The sequence below is a fragment of the Drosophila montana genome, unplaced genomic scaffold (assembly GCF_035044405.1).
Source record: "Drosophila montana isolate Dmon_TW-CO22-7 unplaced genomic scaffold, ASM3504440v1 contig_2106_1, whole genome shotgun sequence".
In the NCBI taxonomy this organism is placed as follows: Eukaryota; Metazoa; Arthropoda; class Insecta; order Diptera; family Drosophilidae; genus Drosophila; species Drosophila montana.
Window position 1 is genome coordinate 376,128 of NW_026997017.1, and position 22,628 is coordinate 398,755.

At 41.3% G+C, this 22,628-nt stretch overlaps 2 protein-coding genes across 2 annotated transcripts in view; one reads left to right on the forward strand and one right to left on the reverse strand.

The window, feature by feature from the left end:
• The window catches only part of LOC135426891 (uncharacterized), a 113,777-nt gene that overhangs the window by 40,225 nt on the left and 50,924 nt on the right, over window positions 1-22,628 (forward strand). The window lies entirely within an intron of this gene.
• On the reverse strand, window positions 17,596-18,474 carry LOC135426883 (uncharacterized). The gene is made up of 2 exons (XM_064680209.1): window positions 18,325-18,474; window positions 17,596-17,889 (listed from the first exon to the last, which is right to left on the reverse strand). Exons 1-2 carry the CDS (start codon window positions 18,472-18,474, stop codon window positions 17,596-17,598), a joined length of 444 nt encoding a protein of 147 aa, XP_064536279.1.

A 22,628-nucleotide genomic window follows, 5' to 3' on the forward strand; every position in this document is an offset into this window, starting at 1 on the left:
CAACTGGCAGCGTCGGCGTCGCCGGCAAATGTCGTGCTAATCAGACGCCGTATGCAAGGGCTGCCTGCCTGCCTGCCTGCCTGCCTGACTCGACGGCAATTGCCATTGCAACATCAACTGCGACTCTGAGTTCGAGTCTGACTGCCAAAGTTGAGGCTGAGTTATGTAGCGCGGCAGTAATTCAAGGCAAACTTTGTTGCTGAAATAGTTTTAGACAGTGTCAAACGAGGACACAGCTGGCAATGAGCTGCTCATTGTGTGCCTCAGCACAATGGCTGTGTTATCGATCAATTTATCGATCAATTTATCGATCAGTGCTAAGTTTTGGGCACGCATATACACACTAGGCTAGTTATTTTGCATATTATATTTCGATAATTAATCGATAGTCTTGGAAACTCATCGATATATTATCGATACATGGTTAATGAGTTTCAACAAGCGAATGTTTACCTTAATCTAATAACTAATTTAATAATCAGCAGTAATCAAGCAACAATTATACATTCCAGCCATTGCCTAGTTATCGATCAGTTTATAGGCTTATCAATTTAAAAATTGCAATATATACATACATATATACCATATATCGATACGATAGACAAGCAATTTGTATTGTCTTTAGCAATTTGACGGGCAAAAGTCAATACCAGAACGTAAAAAAGGCAGTTGTAAAAATTATTTAATTAATCGATAACTTATCGATAACTTATCGATGACTTGCTGCCAGACATCAGTTGTTGAATGCATGTGAAAAGTATGCTAGGCATGCAATTCAAATGATATATCGATACTTCATGTGCGAATGTATCGATTAATTATCGATAAATTGCTGGGTATTGCCATTGGCACTTTGGGTTTGCTTCACTATAGACTCTTTTCACCCCTGTCCACACTTTATCATCGGCGGCTACTTAAAATCAAATGCCTGCTATCGATATACATACATACATATATTATCTAAATGGAATGCTCAAATATAAATAGTCAATTCGAATGCCAGTTTCAATGTGCATTAATAATAATGCGATTGCTCCCATATGTCTGTGTCCGTGTTATCAACGGAATGCAATAATCGTTATCGAACAAACAACTGAAACTGATTTATGGGCATTTTCTTGTTGCCGCTGTTGTCGCACAATGTGTTGCTCTTTAGCGCCACTTTTAACATGTCTGCACCCCCAGACAGGAGGCACACACCACACACACACACACACACACACTCGACCCCTGTTGGCAGATGCGACCCTAATAAACCTTAACGAACGAATTGGCAAGGAGTTAGACACCGCTAAGCCATTAAAAATGCCATCAATGCGAGCCGCCGAAAGCAAGGCACAGACCCGAAAAAAAGAAAACCCCTTAACTGCCACTGCCAACTCCCAACTGTCAATGCCCGACCCCGACCCCGAAACCAATCCAAACCAAACCAAACCAAACCAAACCAATCTAAACTATTCCAAGCCGTAAAAAAGGCAGGAAGGTTCATCTACAACAGGCTGCAGTTGAAATACTCTAGACATTTGGCTTGAAACTTTTAATTTTAAGATTTCTTAAGGCAGCAAATAAGTTTTCTATAAGCAAATAGATTATTCAACCGATTCTATAGATATATGGGATATATAAAATTCAAAGTTCATAAGGTGTTGTTCATATATAAGAAAGCTATTTGGACTCGTCTAGAATTTAAATGACGACCAATCGTGCCTTTGGAGGCTATACGATATAGTAGTCCGATCTGGCAGCAGATATGCTGAGAGACAGACAGCTGAGACGATCGCATCGACTCGACTGATCAAGAATACATATAGATATATACGTATCTATACTTTCCAGCTATGCGTTACATATTGCGCAACATAATCAAAGTGGCCAACGCAACGGGCATGCAGAGGATAAATACGAATCCATTGTAGAAGCGTATGGCATAAGATGATATAGTAGTCCGATCTGTCCGATATCGATGTGTGCACCAGATGCAACATATATGCTGAACTATGTCATGACTGTGTCATGGCTTCAAGGCTGAGACGATCGCATCGACTCGACTGATCAAGAATACATATAGATATATATCTATATTTTCCAGCTATGCGTTACATATTGTGAAACATAATCAAAGTGGCCAACGCAGCGAGCATGCAGAGGATAACTACGAATCCATTGTAGAAGCGTATGGCATAAGATGATATAGTAGTCCGATCTGTCCGATATCGATGTGTGCACCAGATGCAACATATATGCTGAACTATGTCATGACTGTGTCATGGCTTCAAGGCTGAGACGATCGCATCGACTCGACTGATCAAGAATACATATAGATATATATCTATACTTTCCAGCTATGCGTTACATATTGCGCAACATAATCAAAGTGGCCAACGCAGCGAGCATGCAGAGGATAAATACGAATCCATTGTAGAAGCGTATGGCATAAGATCATATAGTAGTCCGATCTGTCCGATATCGATGTGTGCACCAGATGCAACATATATGCTGAACTATGTCATGACTGTGTCATGGCTTCAAGGCTGAGACGATCGCATCGACTCGACTGATCAAGAATACATATAGATATATACGTATCTATACTTTCCAGCTATGCGTTACATATTGTGAAACATAATCAAAGTGGCCAACGCAACGGGCATGCAGAGGATAAATACAAATCCATTGTAGAAGCGTATGGCATAATAATAATAATAACCGCCAACTTGTCAACTCACCTCCGGCACGAAGTCAACCTTTGTTATGGCCGGGCCCGGCTTGGATCTTGGATGCTGTCTGTCCCTGCCCGTAAAAAAGCATGTCGGAAAGTACAAAATTACGTGTGTCCTTTTTCTAATCGCAGCTGCGTGCCACAGCGTTACGTAACGAACTATTACATTTATTTCCTTTGTGGACAGCACACCTCTGGGCGCATGGCCCTGCTTCGGCCAGCGGAACGGTGGACGGGGAGGGGACGGGGGGGGGGGGGAGAGAGGTGCTGCTGCTGCTGCTGCTGCTGCTGCTGTCACTTTGCGGTTTAGTTCATAAATGTTGCGAGCTTAAAAACTGACCGAGTTTCAATCTAAATTTGAGTTTCAGTTTGCAACCGCAAGCAGCCTCCTCCGACACCCTCCCCCCCCTCCGCCCCTCCCCCCGCCCCTGGCACGCACGCCTCTGCCCTTAACCCTGCAGGCGTTCCATTTCATTTCGTTTCGCTGCGACGTTTTTTTTTTCTATTTTCTTTTTTTCTTTGTCTGTTTGTGTGCCGCATACAAAGTGATAAAGAAATAAATAAATAATAAAGTTCATTTTTTATTTCAACTCGCACGATAAAATATATGGCATATAAATATATATGTATGTAGGTATGCCATGCCCACTCGACTCGCCTGTCATGTGGCTCAGCCAGACGACAGGGGCGGCTGCCCCGCCTCCTAACGCCAACTGGACAGCTCGCATTGAAGCTCAAATTTAATATTAGAGCGAGTTCATAAATTCAGCGTGGGTCACCAAAATGTACTTGGCAACTGAAATAGTTGTGACCATAATAAAAAAAAACAGAAAAAAGTATAGAGCAGGGCAACCCTGCCGACAATTCAGCCAGCTGAGTTATGTGCACCCTCCTGCCCCGAACAACCCCACTGAAGTGCTGGTTGAGAGTGCGGTGGTCTCTGCAGCGAATGCCGTTACCAGCGAATGTTGCACTTAAAGTCAAGTGAACAATGAGTTTACTCATTGAATGACAAAGTGCATTCATTGGACATACACTGAGCTCTGCTCGCATGCGGAAACTCTCGTTAAACATATGTTCGAGTTGTGTTTGGCTCGTGGGCAATTATATTCAAATACAATCCAATTATGAACATTCATCAGAATTTTCCAATTGTGACAGACGGATTATTATTTGATATGCATGACTTTTGCCTCGTTACATTGCTTTTGATGAATATCGATAGATTTATCGATATATTTGTTGAAGTCAATAAATATGCATGCATGTAAACAGCATCGATATACGATATAATATTGATATATGTATTTATCATGTAAAATTTATATTTATATATATATGTGTATATTTTCTTATCGATATCGATATTCTGATCGATAAATTCGATAATAAACAAAATTTTATTAATTTTTTTTTTTTTTTTACATTTATCAGCATCGATATAAGTTAACAATTCCCATAAATGCATTGCTGTATATCTATATCATTGTATATCTACATTCATATATTTTTTCTTCGATTTCGATACATATATCGATACTTCTTTGGTTGTTATCAACGTTAACGAAATTGAATTCAATTTAATATATAAGAGTTGTATATATATTTTTTGATTTGTATTAACACGAGTCTTGAATGAATTTTCACAAATATTTTCCACCAATTTTTCACAACTGCCTGTGAAATCTTTGGAAAAACACGAAACTTTTAATTGGGGATGAGTGCCTGTGTATACTTAGTTATAGTTAAGCACTTTTAGCCGGATCAAAGTCACGTCCAGGCTAAGGTCCTGTCTACTGTTGCCAATCTCGGTTGGCCTGCGAGGCGACTTCTCACTGTCTGCCAGACGGACGGCAATTAATCATAAGCAGCAGATAAACCTTGAGCATGTTGCCGTGTGCCAGCCAGGCAAACCGAGCAAAATACATGAGCGACCCTTTGGCACCAGCACCTGAGCTGCTGCTGCCACAACTGAAGAGCCAGCCAGCCAAAAGTTGTGGCAGTTGCCAGCTGCCAGCTGCCAGTTGCCAGTTGCCTGGAGTTGGACTCTGTCAGCCTGTCACACGGGGTAGCTAAAGCAAATCCCAGCGCAGGATATGGCAAAACTCCATGGCGGCTCAGGCCAGCAGGGCGCACGGAATGCACAACAGCGAAATAATTCGGTGAGCCGCAAGCTTGCTGCAAAATATTGCGTCTGTGCGTGCCCCATTGCTACACACACACACACACACACACACACACACACGCGTGGAGCCTGCGGGCGTTGCTGTCGCAATGCGTAACACGTGCTGCAAATGAAAGCTGATGCGAAAAGCTTACCACGCAGCTTTTCCCTTGCTGTAAAATGGCTAGCAATTTGCTTTCCGACAGCGAATATCTTAATATATGGCGTATATGCAATTACAGCTACTCGTCTGATCTATGTCTCGTTTATATATATATATATATATATGCATGTACAGTATATGTTGTTCATCTGTTACTTTTTTTGGCTTGTGTCATTTCCCATTACTATTTCTTATTTTATGCCTTGTGCACATCATTATAACGTATACCCATTGCGAATGCGTGGGAATCGGGTATAATGCATCTATGCAAGTGGAGGCAGCTAGGATATTATATTGTGCATATTATATATGCTCGATCGACATCAATAGCCGAGGCGATCTTAGCATATTCTTTGGTTCATCTGCACTCCAAAACTACAAAAGCTAGATAGTTGAATTTTTCAATATATATTCTTGTATATAATATATACATATATAGGACATTTTCATTATATCGATAACATAAAGAGAGAATGTGTGAGAGAGAGAGAGTGAGTGAGAGCGAGAGAGAGTGAGAGAGAGTGAATGAGAGCGAGAGAGAGTGAATGAGAGAGATAAAGAGAGACATGGAGATTGAGATTGAGATACAGATAGAGATAGAGATAGAGATAGAGATTGAGATAGAGATAGAGATAGAGATAGAGATAGAGATAGAGATAGAGATAGAGATAGAGATAGAGATAGAGATAGAGATAGAGATAGAGATAGAGATAGAGATAGAGATAGAGATTGAGATAGACCTAGAGATAGAGATAGAGATAGAGATAGAGATAGAGATAGAGATAGAGATAGAGATAGAGATAGAGATTGAGATTGAGATTGAGATTGAGATAGAGATAGAGATAGAAATAGAGATAGAGATAGAGACAGAAATAGAGATAGAGATAGAGACAGAAATAGAGTTTGAGATTGAGATTGAGATTCAGATTCAGATTCAGATTGAGATTCAGATTGAGATTCAGATTGAGATTCAGATTGAGATAGAAATAGAGATAGAGATTGAGATTGAGATGGAGAAAGAGAAAGAGATAGAGATTGAAATTGAGATTCAGATTCAGATTCAGATTGAGATAGAAATAGAGATAGAGATTGAGATTGAGATGGAGAAAGAGAAAGAGATAGAGATTGAAATTGAGATTCAGATTCAGATTCAGATTGAGGCTCAGATTGAGATAGAAATAGAAATAGAGAAAGAGAGAGAGAGAGAGAGAGAGAGAGAGAGCAGATTTGGAATGTTGGGTCTCGTTTGGTATACACAGATTGGGAACATATCAATATTTGAATATCATCGCCCATTCTTGTCAGAATTCTACAAAGATATCATTTGTAAATGTTCAGCCCTGCGCTTTGTATTTATATGCCATATTTAAGCCCTAAAAGTCGTATAGAGAGAGAAAGACCAAAACTATTTAACGTGTCTTTCTCCGGTATGTAGAAGAAACCGCGAATATTTGTAGCACTGGGCATCTGGTAGTCGGGCACGCCCGTCTACACAGCACTCTTTTGATTATTTTCAAATGTTTCTCATAACATTTGAAATATGCCCCGTCCGCTGGTTCCAACCGCTCCGCATGGCAACCATATCAAATGATCGGACCATAAAATACTTGTACCCTATGTTTTTCATAGCCTATTACTATATTCGATGCTCGTAACCAATATTTATATATAATCTTATAGCTGCTCCATAACGGTTTGCTCCCCAACTCTGTTCCATCTAATTTGTTAAAATATTTTATGTCTTCGCCTACTTGTTGGCCTGTTTATCGCGGCATATTTGATTTAAGTAATAATGCGATTTCTCATATTACATGTCACACTCGCTTTTTACGTGCAAGTGTGTATGTGAGTTGTGGGCGTGTGTTGTGGGCGCGGCAGCTTAGTTGCATTGCATTTGCTTAGCTTGGCACAAATGTTCACCTGTCTGTACGTCCATCTCCGCCGTCCGCCGTCTCCCGCTCTGGCTCCGGCTCCAGCTCCTTGGGCGACTTTGTTAGCGCCATAATTTCACAAATAGTCTACACTTTTTCAGCAGTCACAACCGCCCCTCCTCCCCATACCGCCCCTCCCGCCCACTCGCTGCAGGCCTTCGGCTGCGCATGCTGTTTTCTTTCACTCTGCCTCGTAATTTGCATTTAAATTTGCCAATGTTTTGCCTTTTCGCTCGTTGCCAAAACAAAAGAAACAACACAGCGGCCCTGGATGGGTGGTTAGGGTAGGGCTGGATGGGCAGGGGTTATGGGGGGGAATCGGTGGGTATTTGTGGGCGTTGGGGCGTGTTATCGGCGCAAGTTGACAACTTTCTGCAATGCGTTCGCCGAGATTTGTTTAATATTCGCCCGCAGGATATCTACGGCAAACTCAATTCAACCCAAAAAAAAAATGAAGAGCACTTTTAAATACGAATATTAAATACTCTTGACGGGCTTTCAGTCATGTGCGTAGAATTAGTAAAGCTCTATATTGCTGAGCATATCTTGAAAAACAGAAAGTTCTTATTTTTGTATGGATTCTTCCTGTAGAGCCTAATGATAGAGTAGTCCGATCGTCTATGGCAGCTATATGAAATTGAAATCCGATACGAAAGACAAACCTATGCAAAGTATCACGACGATAGCCTTAAGACTGACAGACAAACGAACAGATGGACTAGGATATGCCATATGCCATACGACATCTGCCATATGCCATATGCCATACGACATCTGCCATATCCTATATGTTATATGCTATATGCTATATGACATACAACATCTGCCATATCCTATATGCTATATGCCATACGCCATCTGCCATATGCCATATGCCATACGACATCTGCCATATCCTATATGCTATATGCCATACGACATCTGCATTATCTTATATGCCATATGCCATATGCCATATCCTATATGCTATATGCTATTTGCTATAAGCCATACGACATCTACCCTATGCCATATGCCATATGCCATACGACATCTGCCATATGTTATATGCTATATGCTATATAGATTCAATAGCTCGATCATGAATATAGATCAAGTTTTTGCTGGCAGAGATGTCTTCTGCGTGACATAGTTATTGGACCCGATGCAAGTGTATAAGAAACTGTGTACACATACCACGCTCAGTCCCTAGCCGCCCACTAGCCACGCCCATACGGCTTTGATGTTTGTTATGAAGAAACAAAAGTAAAAAAAAATATAAAAAAAAAATAAATAAATAAACAGCAAAAGCAAAAGTGCCAAGTTGGCTAAGTTGTTAGTGAAATAAATGTTAGCCTGTGGGGGTGAGTTTGTGACGGGGGTGAATTTGTGACGGGGGTGTGTGGTGAGGGGGTGTGGTGGGTAGGTGCTCAAAAGCTGTAGCCAAATATTAAATAACCTTTCGTTTATTGGCTTAGACATGAGACGCTCCACGTGCCGCCGCGTCGCGACGCACAGTTGCGGCAGCTAGCTCAGCTTGCCACTCTGCCCCATCTCCCTCCCTTCCGCATATTCCATATTCCATTCCATGCCATGCCATGCCATTCCATTCCATTCCATTCCGTTTCGTTAAGTTTCGTTTCGTTTTATTGCCACAAATTTCGTTTGATAAGCCGGCCAACTTTTTACAGTTGACAGTTCTCTGCCCCATTCGACTGGCCCAAAGTAACCCACTCGACTTTGGCTGGCTGTGTTAACCCGCTTCGTTTGGCCGAAAGTTGTGTGCCTCCGTCGCAGCGCCAACAAATTTGACGTAAAAGCTCATTAACGTGATATAAATTAGATTTTGGGTGTTAGTGCTGAAAATTTAGATACACTTTGCAACACTTGGCATAGTTAATGGCCGGCTCTCGGGTTGAAGGGTCGTTGCGTTTGTTCGGCAACCTCTCTCTTACTCTCTCTCTCTCTCTCTCTCTCTCTCTCTCTCTGTCTCTCTCTGTCATACTCGTTAGGCATATTGTTGCCTCCGTCCACTCCATATGGCCCACACTTATGTAAGTCTGAGCCTCGCATGTCGGCAGCTCAGCTGAAAGTTTATCACACATTGCTCGACCCCAAAATGGTTTGCAATTAGTTCGGCTTGGGGTTTCTTTATTCCTTTTTTTATTTTTTCTTGGTTGGGTCGCAACAGCATTATATTTGATTGCCTATTTTCTACTGGAGCGGTTTTTGGGTGCCATTAAACCTCCAGCTAATTAGCTCTAGAATAAATGAAATTATTTTGAAACATTCTCGAGCTGTCAATTCAACAGCATTATGTAGCTCGTTTTGTTATTTCATTCATATCTATAAATCTTCTTCCTTCTGCCTGTTACATACATTTGCACAAATACATAATACCCTTTTTACCCATTTTCAATGGGTTCAGGGTATAAAAATGAGGAATTTGAGTTGAATTCACAGAGAAAACAAAAGCAAAATAATTATTGAGAGCTAAGATTATTATACTATAATCTTAGCACTGTTTGATTTGATTGAGTGACTGACTTTTGTTTGATTAAGGTGACGGGGTTTTGGTAATTTCCACCCGCAGGTGTGGAAAATAAGTGACAAACTTTTGTACGCAACTTTTTTGTTTATCAGCTGGTTGGGCCGCAAGCTTATTTTCAAAGATCAAAGATTCATTAGAGCGGTGTTTCACTCTTTTCGCAAAATCTGTTTTCACCTTTGCGGAAATGAGGGTCAATGAGGATCTTTAGGAAAGCCCATTTGTGACATGTTACACACTCTTCGCAGAATCCAAGCCCACGAGAAAAACAGAGAAAGATTTAATGAACCTGTAGACATTTCCAGTTTGCAGATAAGATTTTGCTTATATATGACGAACGAATATTGTGAAGCGAACAAATGCCGAGTTTGGTCAAGATAGCTTGTTAAACATGAAAGTTTTCCATCGAAAAATGATTCCTTTGGCAGCTATATAATATCGAGATCGAATCCGACTGGATCCAACTGAAACCTTTTCTTAAATACTTTAACTAAGCTTTGCTTCACGTTCAGTTTGAGCTGCATATTGGTCTAATGTCTTGTTCAATCTATCTTTAATCTTTAGACTGATATTGTTTTTGCACAATCTGATTTCTCTATTCATTAAATAGCCGTAATAATCTTAAGCGAATACCATTAGACTATGTCAATATTGCAACAATATGCTGATATGTCTCGACAAATTGTTTCCAATCGAATGCCGTTAAGTTATCCCAATCCCGAATGCCAAGTAATTGGACTCAATTCGAGTCGGTTTGCTTTTTAGCCATTGCACATTCCAAAGTTTTTCTCAATATCTCAATTGTTATTTGCTGCTCCGTTTTCGGATGGATTGTTGCCAGCCTCTGCTGGCCCAAAAATTGCAGCACATGCGTTCCACACCAGCTTGTTTGCAGCTTGTTCAACGTTTCCACTTTCGATCCCAGCCACGCCCACTCGCGCCCACTTGTATTGCTCGCAAATAGCAAATAGCCCTAAAATTGTGCGCCCGCCGCCCTTTTTATGGAGACAAACGCAAAACCTTTGCAAAACACTGCGACCAGCCACCACGCTAGGGTGGCTCTAGGCTGGCTCTAGGGTGGCTCTAGGGTGGCTCTGTTGGAGAGAGGCGCCAGTGCGAGTGCGCTGGCTCGTACTTGAACGCATTCTTCTTATGGCCATCTAATATTGGATTTGTTATTGTTATATTCGTTTTTTTCGCAGCGCTTTTCCTTTTTGCTTTTCATTTTTTACACACACACACACTCATACGTATATGTATATGTATATGTGTGTATGCACAAACAATATTCATGCGAGCCCAATCAGGACCCAGAATTCTGCGGCTCGTGTCTGTTGTTTCAGGCGCCCAACAAATTTTCTGTTTTCTATATTTATTATGATTTTCTTTTTTTCTCTTTCTTTTTTTGTTGCTGTTGTTGTCCTTCGACGTTTGTGCTGTTGCGGGCGCTTGTTTGGGCTCCTGTCCGCTGCTAAGCTCAGGATTTATGTACTGAAAGTACGTTGAAATGCAAAAAAAAATAGAAAAAGGCGGAAAAAAGCGAAATTTCTATATAGAAATAAAATAAAATAAAATAAATTTTATTATTTATATTTGTCGTGACTTCGATTTATTATATGGCTATGACCTACACACAGACGCACGCATAAATACACACACACACAGAGACACACACACACAGAGACACACACACACAGAGACACACACACACAGAGACACACGGATGTGTAGCTCAGTTAGATGCGCAGATAAGCCGAACTCGATTTTTGGGCCTGCCAGACGCGTCGCATATGTCTATCTTAATGTGTCGCCTCCCTATGCGATTCTCCTCTATTTATGACACATATTCGTTCGGGGATTGACTATACATATCTCTGTGTGTGTGTGTGTGCGTGTGTAATGGGTGTATTAGTTGTGTATGTATGGCACTTTCTTTTCAATATGAGCCGTTTGTTTATAACCCGTTGTCATTGACGCCGACCAATCCCTCCCCCCCCCTTTTGGCTCCAAATGTGTATTTATTTTCGTCTGAAATGGGGCTTCGATTTGGGGCATCTCCTCCTCGGCTCGTTCGTGTTGTAGTTGAAGTAATTGCCCCATATTGATGTGCATTTGAGAGGGCAGACCATTTAAGGGGCTCTCATTTGTGGTTGTGTTTGCCCCAACCAATAACAGCTTACACTTGACTTAGCTCAATGCCAAGTTGTGTGTCAAGGATTTCTTCCAAGTCCTTTCGCAGTTGAAACTTGAATACGCGCCGTGTCTTTTTGGCCTTAGTTTGTCTTCTTGGCAATTGAATTTTATCAAAGTTTTGCCAAAAAATTAATATAATCGAACGTTTGTTGAACATTTTCTGAATATTGCAGCTCAGTTTTTATCGGCCGGCAAAAAGCAAAGGCTGCAGAGAAAGGTAATTATAAATATATTCAAATTGGTTTTTGTTTGAACACTTTAAAGCAAATGAAAACGGGCAAAGAGAGGGCTAAGAAGGGTTTGTGTAAATGTGTGTAAGAGGGTTAAGGAAACTTTATGGAGTATATATCTGCATCGAGTACATCTAGAAATGTTCACCTGACCGCAAAAGCTAAATATATTATATTTTTATATTTTTTTTATATTATATATTTATACCCTGAACCCATTGAAAATGGGTTCCAATATTCGATAATTTGCCCCGTTTCGAAGTAATCGATAAAAATCGATAACGAAATCCTGCTTTTTGAGCAATTCTGGTAAATAATATGAGCTAGAGTCAGCAAACTTGACATGTAGCTTCTAGAATATCATATATACATCAAGTATCTTTCATTTTATACCTATCGCCTGTTGGAAAAAGAGGGTTCAGTCGGGAGCTCCCGACTAGAACCTCTTACTTGTTTAATATCCATAAATATCGAATTGGAAACATGGTCGCCTACGCATAACTCGAAGATTCTAAGAGCTAAATGAACCAAACTGGCTGTGCAGGTTCTCGACCAGCATGGATAGCTTGGGAATATTTCTTTTTTTTTTTGGACTTGCACCAAAAAGACCGCAGGGCCAGCAAAGGTCAAAACATTAATTCTAACCAGCTACCATTAATTGTGGCCAAGAAAAGCCAAAAAAATAGCAAAAAAAAAGGCCAAAAAAAAATCCGACTGTACAATTCAATTAGCATGCCAAAAATCATGTCGAGAACAATTATAATTACTTCCGGGCTTTCGTTTTAATTTCGCTGCAGCCCCCCTTCGCCCCCCGCCCCCCGCCCCTTGAGCCACTGTCACTGTCAGCGGCTCCCTTTTTTTTTTTTGCTGTGGTGGGTGGCGGGGTGGCGGGAGCTGCTGGCCTGCTGCCATTAGAGTGTAAGCTCATTAGACCGCAAAACTTTGCCTAACGCTTAAAGCTGCTCAGCGCAGAGCTGACTTGCTAATGACAACAACAACAACAACAACAACAACAACAACAACAACAACAACAACAACAACAACAACAACAACAACAACAACAACAACAACAACAACAACAACAATTATTAGACAGATAGAAAAAATGGGCATTTCGAATATAAAGAAGCGAAAAAAAAAAACACAGCAAAAATCAAACACAGCAAATCAACAAATTAGCGCTGTCAAATCCCAAAGTGCAGAGGCTGTGCGTGTGTGTGTGCGTGTGTGCGTGTGTGTGTGTGTGCGTCTCTGGCTGTGGCTTTCGCTTGCGGTTCGTGGCCAATAATGTAATTTGAAGTGACCCTCAGCAAACAGCCGCCGCCGCTGCCGCAGCGCACACTCCATTCAATAAGTCAATATTTACGCATTTCATTTAGTCAGTTTCCAATTTATAACCATTAAATGTAATTTCTGTTTTCACGCTGCCCAATCGAGGATAAGCATGCCACCCGGGGCATTCAGCTTATCCTTAGCCTACCCACACACACACACACACACACACACACACAAACCCCACCCCTCCCCCCCCCCCCCGCCGCAGCGTCGCCCATTGTTAAGCCCTCTCGCTTGCTCATTTGCGCATTCGCACGCATTTTGCCACTACAATTTTTCAGCGTTAATTTCACAGCTACTTATGCGTCGACAAAGACATTTGACCAAAAGCACCTCCCCCTCCCCATCCCCGCTTTGGCCCTCCCCTTGCACACTCTATTAAGTTGGTTCCTATGGGTAATACATCCAAGTGTTTAGGGACGTTTCATACAGAGCATGTTTCATCGAGCATGTTCGCTGCGCCGCGTCGCTTGTTGCTTGGCATTTCGACAGTTTCGCCAAAAGTCGCGTTTCTATTGAACATCTCTTAAACAGCAGAAGTAGCTGGGATCAACACGGGCTACTTTAACGTATTTAGGCGTAGTTGTACTGCGTATTTAAGCTATTTGTACAAAATCATCTATAAAGTAGCTCAATTTGTGAACTAGTTCCAAAAGAATATAATATTGGCTTGCAGCTATGATCTCGCCAAGATCGACGGCGGAGATATGTCGCTATAAAACGATATAAACTCGCCATGATCAACAGCGGAGATATGTCGCTATAAAAGGACATGATCTCGCAATGTTAAACGGCGAAGATATGCCGCTATAAAACGATATAAACTCGCCATGATTTACAGCGGAGAAATGTCGCTATAAAACGACATGATCTCGCAATGTTAAACGGCGGAGATATGCCGCTATAAAACGATATAAACTCGCCATGATCAACAGCGGAGATATGTCGCTATAAAACGCCATAATCTCGCCATGATCGCCGGCGGAGATATGTCGCTATAAAAGGACATAATCTCGCCATGCTTAACAGCGGAGAAATGTCGCTAAAAAAAACATAATATCGCCAAGATTAACAGCGGAGATATGTTGCTATAAAAAAACCAAGAACAATGACGGAGACATGTCGCTATAAAACGATATAAGCTCGCCATGATCAACATCGGAGATATGTCGCTATAAGAGGACATAATCTCGCCATGTTTAACAGCGGAGATATGTCGCTATAAAACGCCATAATCTCGCCATGATCGACGGCTGAGATATGTTGCTATAAAACGATATAAACTCGCCATGATTTACAGTGGAGATATGTCGCTATAAAAGGAAACAACTCGCCATGACCGACGGCGGAGATATGTCGCTATAAAACTGCATAATTCCGCAGCAAAATGTTCTGTGCGGAAATATTTCGGCGGAGTTATTTCGCATGGCCGAACGACTTTGCTTGTGAACTAGTAAATTAGTTTAAGAATGAATTATTATCAATACATTTTTGACTTGAGTCTGGGCAAATATTATCCTAAGTTGATGTTTATTTTTAATAACTTGTTTTTGCATTCACGGGGCTGCGAACCACAAATTTAATGCTCGGCCGAAGCTTAGCCCACGGCGCTGCGCAAAACTATCAAAACAAATGAAACATTTAAGCTATTATTAATGTTTTCTTTGTGAATCACAGCAAATGAATCACAAATTGCTGCTGGATCTGAACTGGCGACCGACAGTTGAAACTGAATTGAATTGTGAGACACGCGCACAAAGAGTAGAGCATTTCGAGTTCGTTGTGCCGCAGTTCATTGAACTTGTGCGTTTAATTTTGAAATTCCGTTTTAGTTATGTTTTTTTTTTTTTTTGTTCATTCGATTTTTTAATATTTTTTTTTTCGCTGACGTCGGCGTCGGCGGCATTTTTAATGGTTGCCATTTTGTTCCATTCTCGTCGTCGTCGTCGTCGATCTGCACACAACTTGTAAATTTAGTTAGTGGCGCCTCCATTGCCCCCCCCCACTCCCTCCACCAACTTCCAGCCAGCCCCCCCGGGCCCCTTGAGGCCTGGGCCAGGCCCACAAAATGCCGGCGGCTCTTTCAATTGTTTTCGCTAGCCCATTGTCATCTAATTTTTTTTCTCTAGCTTTGCTGCTTTTTTTCGCCTCCATTTTTTATCATATCTATATAATGTAACTGCTTTGGGCATTTTGGCCAAAAAACTTTTTGCTCGGCGCTCAATTAACGCTTAGTTTAACGGCCGAGAATTGTTGTTGTTTAAAGAGATGCCGGCAAGCAGAAACAACACTTTTTGGCATAACTTTGCGCCCGACTCTGAACAATTAGGCAGCGCCAGCCAAACTAGGCAACAAATTATGCTCCAAACAGCCAGCCAGCACTCCTCCCCCCCCCCCCCCCCCCATGGCTCCTCTTGCCCGTCCCCTCGCCCAGTTACCTACGCAAAGTGGCTACATTTTGCCTTCGACACCAACAACAAATCTCAGACGCTTGTCTGTTTGTTAGTTTTTGCGTTTTTCCTTTTTCTCTTTTTTTTTTGTCGTTTTCCGTTTTCAGGCAGTTTTTAAAGCTTCCTTTACACTGGGAAAAAATTTTGGTTAAGTTTTAATTTCTTGTGACATTAACATGAGATAAAATTAATAAATTTTATAAATTATTTACACTTAATGCCACAGGACATTCATTTAAATGTATATGAGAAAAAGACCACTAAACAAATCCTGGCCCTTATAAAATGTACATATTTATTTGAATATGATTTGGAATTCGATCGAATGAGCATTTTAAAAGCGTCTTCTTTATTTCCGTGTACTGAATTTTAAAAATCGCTTAAATACGTGTCAATCAGTCAGTCAATCAGTTAGCCAAGCAGTCAGTCAATCAATCAATCAGCCAGTCAGTCAGTCAGTCAGTCAGTCAGTCAATCATTCAGTCAATCAGCCGGTCAATCAATCAGTCATTCAGTCAGTTAGCTATTCAGTCAGTAAGTCATTCAGTCAATTACTCAGTCAGTCAAGCATCAGTCAATCAGTCATTCAGTCATTCAGTCATTCAGTCCGTCGGTCAGTCAGTCAGTCAATCAGTCAATTACTTACTCAGTCAATCAGTCAGTCAGTCAGTCAGTCAGTCAATCAGTCAATCAGTCAGTCAGTAAGTCAGTCAGTCAATCATTCAGTCAATCAGCCGGTCAATCAATCAGTCATTCAGTCATTCAGTAAGTTAGCTATTCAGTCAGTAAGTCATTCAGTCAATTACTCAGTCAGTCATTCAATCAGTCATTCAGTCATTCAGTCAGTCAGTCAGTCAGTCAGTCAATCAGTCAATTACTTACTCAGTCAATCAGTCAGTCAGTCAGTCAATCAGTCAGTCAGTAAGCCAATCAGTCAGTCAGTCAATCAATCAATCAGTCAGTCATTCAATCAGTCATTCAATCAATTAGTCATTCAGTCAATTACTCACTCAGTCAATCAGTCAGTCATTCAATCAGTCATTGCGACTTGTTGTACATATAGAGGAAAGTACAAAAATTGTTTTTAAATGTAAACTTGATTATTTCTTACTGTGTATAAAGTGCTGCACCCACCCACAAGCACTCAATTCCCTTGCTATTTCCCTAAGTTTCTTGCCTTGTTCTCATTTTTTTTTATATTTTATTCCATAAAAGCGGACCCCCCTCCAAGTCAGACAAAACTTTTCCACTTTACAGTGTTATAGTCAGCTCCCAAACAAGCTCCCAATTTCCCCCCACCCCTATTTTCTATCTCAGCCTAGGCTTGGGGCAAACGCTTTTGCCACCCACAAAAATATAGTGAAAATCTATTTTCGAATGCCAGTCAGCAAAGCTGTGGGGTGGTTACCACACCCCCTACCCCTAGCCCCGATCCCCTCTCTTTGTTCTATACACCACCCGTCCCCGAAAGTGCGCTGTTTTGCGCATTACAAAAAGTATTTTTCATTACATTTGCCAACAATTCAATGCACCTCCCCTCCCCCGAGTCCCCCACGTTCTCTCCACACATTACAAACCAGCGTCTTGTTCGTCGTCCCATTCTTCATTATTTTCAGCCCCGTCCCCGCCCCGCATTCAGCGCTCTCCTCGCCTCTGATGAGGCAGTTGCCAGTTTGTAGCTCCCGCTTCTCTGACCAATGTCGACTTAATTTATAATTACGATAATTTGCGCGCTACGTTTTCTTTTGTTGGTCTGCCCACCCAGCCCCCTTCAGCCAGCCGCCCTCTCTTTCCTCTCTCTTCTTTTATGCCGTGTCAAGCAAACTTTTGTTGGTTAGTTGGCCGCTGATGTCGCCAGGGGGCGCTGATTGGTCAACGCCAGCTCAGTGAAGCGCTGCTCCGCTTCTGCTCTGCCGCTGCCGCTGCCGCTGCTGCTGCTGCTGCTGCTGCTGCTGCTGCTGCTGCTGCTGCTGCTGCTGCTGCTGCTGCTGCTGCTGCTGATGACAGCAGTCGCGACTTGACGCTGCCCAAGGCTCTGGCGCCGTTGCTGCTGCTACTGCTGCTGCTGTTCGCTTCTTCTCTCCTCCTCCTTCTCTGGCCTGCTTTTTTCTTCTTCTTGCTTCTCCCTCTTCCTTATGCCGTTGTCCTTGCGGCTTATCAATAATGTTGATTTCACTCTGTGTCGCATAATTGAATTCTGAAGTTGTTAAGTCACAGCGCAGCCAAATTTACGCGCAGCGCATTCCCTAAACATTCTGACCCCCCACCTCGCCCCGACCCTACCCTACCCGCCCCATTCCATTTCCATTTTGGGGCCGCGTCGCTGATTGAAAATTTGCCAATTAGAAATAATGAAGCGTGTGACATTAAATGCAAGACAAGCAGCAAATCGGTCGAAGGCCTCTCACGCCGCCAGGGGGCTGGGTTGCGAGCCCGCTTGCCTACTGCTAGATGGCGCCACTACTTATAACATAATATATGTGTATAGAGAGAGAGGGAGATTTCTCGTCCGCCTAACGTTGCGATAACAAATTTTGCTTAGACGGAAGTGGAAGCTCTTAAAATCTCATTGCCGCCTAACCAGCACCGAGCCCCCTACCCCGCGCACATACGCTCTTGCCCCCACACGCAGTACCGGCAGTCGTTAGGCACGGATATCGAAAATTTTCATGTCTTCCTTTAGTTTGTCTTAGTCCTTGCTCCTTGTTCAATGCAGCAGCAGCAGCAGCAGCACCGGCAGCACCACCGGCAGCGGCAGCCATCATTAGGCTCTCTGCCACCCAATTGGGCTCCATCAGTTGGGCTTCCCATTCCGCTGGTCTGTCGGAAATTTATAGTCTTGAGACGGTGGCCATCAGGGTCGTAGGTAAATGCGCATTAGCTCTGCTACGATACGCAGCGATGCTCAATCAACCCCAACCACCCCCCCACACCGCCTCCCCAACGGCCCAGCACCAGCACGTGATGCATTTTTTTCTCTCTCCCACCTCCCTCCCGCCACTTTGTTTGTTGCCTGCGTCTTGACTGCATTTCAACACTGTTAGCAGTGGTAGGGGCTGTGCAGCTACGCCAGGTGCCATACACACACTCTACACCGCACTTCCCTGCACACACACACACACACACACACACGCGCGCCCATACATATTTCTTTTAAGTAGCTCATTATTTTTTTTGCCGATTGCTGCCAATATACATAAACCTGCTGCAGTTGGCGGGCCACCCATCACTTCACATGGATGAGAGCCAGTGTTGGCAAGTGCAGCAAAGTTTGAAAAACGGTAAGGAGCTGCACAAATTTGTCATATGTTTTTGGTTGTTAAAATAGTTGCAGCTAGTGAAATAAAAAAAATAATTATCTAAACAAGTTGCTTCCATTTATATAGCCAAAAAACCCAATCTGAAAATCAATAATTACAATCACGTTGAAACAGAGTTGCCTTTCGATGATTTGAATTAATTCTGAGTCTCCTCTTATACGAATATCTGCCAATTCTTTCGATATGTGTTCGAACAAAACCTAATCTAAGAATCGATAATTATCGAAATGAGCTAACTGTGCTTTTAAGTAGACTTGATCTGGGCGGGCAACAGCGGGGCCCCTGGGGCCCATTTCTAACAATCGATAATTATCGATTTCTGGTGTATTAAGCTTTGATATGTGATCAAACAAAACCTAATCTAACAATCGATAATTATCGAAATGAGCTAACTGTGCTTTTAAGTAGACTTGATCTGGGCGGGCAACTGCGGGTTCCCTGGGGCCCATTTCTAACAATCGATAATTATCAATTTCTGGTGTCATACATTTCGATATGTGCTCGAAGAAAACCTATTTAAACAATCGATAATTATCGAAATGAGCTATTTATGATTTAAAGCGGGGCTCTCGTTGGTTTCTTCCGCTCTCGTCTTTTAAGAGAGTCAGGCTTATCAAATGGGTAGTTAAATTCGATAGTTTTTGATATCGCGCCAATTAACTGAGTTATGAACTGAAAGTTTTTAGCTCGGCAAGACAAGAAGATAAACCTATAGATAGCATATATATTATATAAGGTATACTTATGGTTTCGGAGAAGAAGCTTCCTTCTGCCTGTTACAGATTTTTCCCGGAAACGATATTTCAGAGTCTTAGACACGTGCCTTGAGCTGCCTTCGTCTTCATTCAGCTGGAACACTCTGGTTTGGCCTTTCATCTCTGTCTCACTGCTCGAATCGCCGCCGCCTTTTTGCAACTCAGAGCAGCCCTTGTCAAGCAGAAGTCGAGGCTGGGATTAAATTAGTAGCACCTTGTCTTCATGCCATTCAACGGCAACTCAAGCCCAAACCGAAACCCAAAGCCGAACCGAGCCCAAACCAATTTTAACAGCTCTTGTGCGTATTTACTAGACATATATACATACTTGGGGCATTCATCTAGGGGCGTTCAGACGGGGCGTGTCTAGGGCATCGCTCACCCAAGGCACATAATTACAATTCTGCTTTGTATTTACGTGTATTTATATTAGCTTTTCCTTTCCCTTTTCCAATAGCCGTGACTTCGCGATGTGCCTGGGTGGCAATCAGAACCCTGCCACACTACAAAATAACCACGTCGAGCCTTTGATACTCTAAAGGAATTTAAAGGAATTTCGGGTATATGAAAAGTATTCGGCTTTTTGGGTTGCTTAAAATTGAATTTTCAAAAATTGTTTTTAGCTAAGTTAGAAAAATTATATCTTACTTTGATTTAAATTGTGGGAAAATATATCAAAATTATATCAACATTTTTCGCATATCAAAGTATAATACATCTAATTTAATATAATCCCAGACTTCTAACTTTAATAGAAGCGGAATGAATATATATATATATATATACATATATATATAAATCAAAGATACGATAATCTTTTTTATAAGACTGTAGACGGTTTATGGATTAGTCGGAAATGAAAGTCTAGAGTTTGGGTTTATTTATGTTTTTTTGCTTCGATTTGAGTGCCATTTATATATGTATTGGTGTGTGTGTGTGTAGTCCTTTAAGCGTGTATATAACTACATTGTTAATACTTAAATAATTACTCTGTACCCATGCCTACATTTACTTACCTACATACTTTGTACTTATACTTAATATTTATATAATATCTTGTTTTTTGTTGTTGTTATTATTGTTGATATATATATATATATATATATATATATAGGGTTCGATCTTCTGGAGTCATAATATATTGGTTTTTATTCACTTCATACATTAATTTCTTATTGGGACAATGCTTTATCTTTCTTATTGGTACTCAACGAGATCAGACGCACGTCTCTCGTCCCCATTATCGTTTGCTACTGTTACCGTTAGTTCTGTTAATTAACATGCGTCTAACATGTTATCGGCCGCTGCAGGCTCTTATCGATAACTCTATCCGGCAGAGTTTCCAGCCCTACAAGAAAAATCAAAACTGATTTCAAATAAGTTTTATCAATCTCTATATATAAAACTGTTTGTCCTGACTGACTGACTGACTGACTGACTGACTGACTGATTGGTGATCAACGCACAGCCCAAACCGTAAGAGCTAGGAAGCTGAAATTTTCACTGTAGCTACCTTATGTGATGTAGGTGCACGTTAAGGCGGGGTTTCGGGAAATTCCACCCGCAAGTGTGGAAAAATCGCGAAAAACGTTTGTATGTAACTTTTTTGTTTACCATCCGATCGGCCTCAAACTTATTTTCAAAGCTCTTTGTTCAAATTCATTTGAGGGGTGTTTCCCACTTTTTGGAAAATGCATGCCTCCTTGGTGGAAATGGGGGTCAAAAATTTGGTGGGTGACATTTCGCGCTCAAATTCATTTCCAGAGATCTATAAGAAAAATCATTTGAGACGTGTTTCACACTTTTCGCAGAATTCAAACTTCTTCGTGGGGAATGCGATTTAAAGATTTTTTGTGCGAAGTTTTAAGTTGTGTCCGATTTGCTTCAAACTTATTTTCAAAGCTCTCAATAAGAACTTAATGAATACGTATGTCCGCGATTTGGGAAATTCCACTCGCAACAGTGGTAAATTGGCGGAAAACGTTTGTATGAAAGTTGTTTGTTTACGTTCCGATCGGCCTCAAATTTATTTTCAAAGATCTTTGTTCAAATTCATTTGAGAGGATGTTCACACTTTTTGAAAAAATCCATCCCACCTTGGTGCAAATGGGGGTCGAAGATTCGGTGGATGACGTTTTGTGTTCAAATTTATTTCCAAAGATCTATAAGAAAAATCATTAGAGACGTGTTTCACATTTCTCGCAAAATCTAAACTCCTTCGGTGGAAAATGCATTTTTAAGATTTTTTTGGTGAATTTTAAGAGTTTTCCGATTTGAATAAAAGTTGTTTGATTACCGTCCGATCAGTTTCAAAATCATTATCAAAGCTTTTTTGATTTAATAACATACGTGCCACGGGCAAGGCCGGGTTATACCCGCTAGTATATATATATAATATGTGATCTTATAAGATATGCTTCAAATAGATGCTATCCAAATGAGAACTTGAGGCAAAAATTAAAGATAAAATAAAAGAAAAGAAAAGAAAAGACCTTGCTCGGGTCTAGAACAGTTGTCATCTGCCTTTGTTGAGCGCATGCTCATAGGAATATAAAACAAAAATAAAATATCAAAAATTAATAAAAAGTGAAATAAGTAAAGTTAATGGTTTTTGTTTTTTTGTTTGTGCCGCAACGTATCCCTAGAAATTGTGACAGCTGTCTAAGTAGACACACTTCATTCATTTCTATGCGACTCTGTGTCACAGGCTTCTTGACTGCGTTGTGCTGCCTCTGATATAAGTTGAACAACATTCAAACACACACACACACACACACACGCACACACGCACATAGAGATCCATTCACATATACACCCACACAGATACTAACTGGGCTCGTC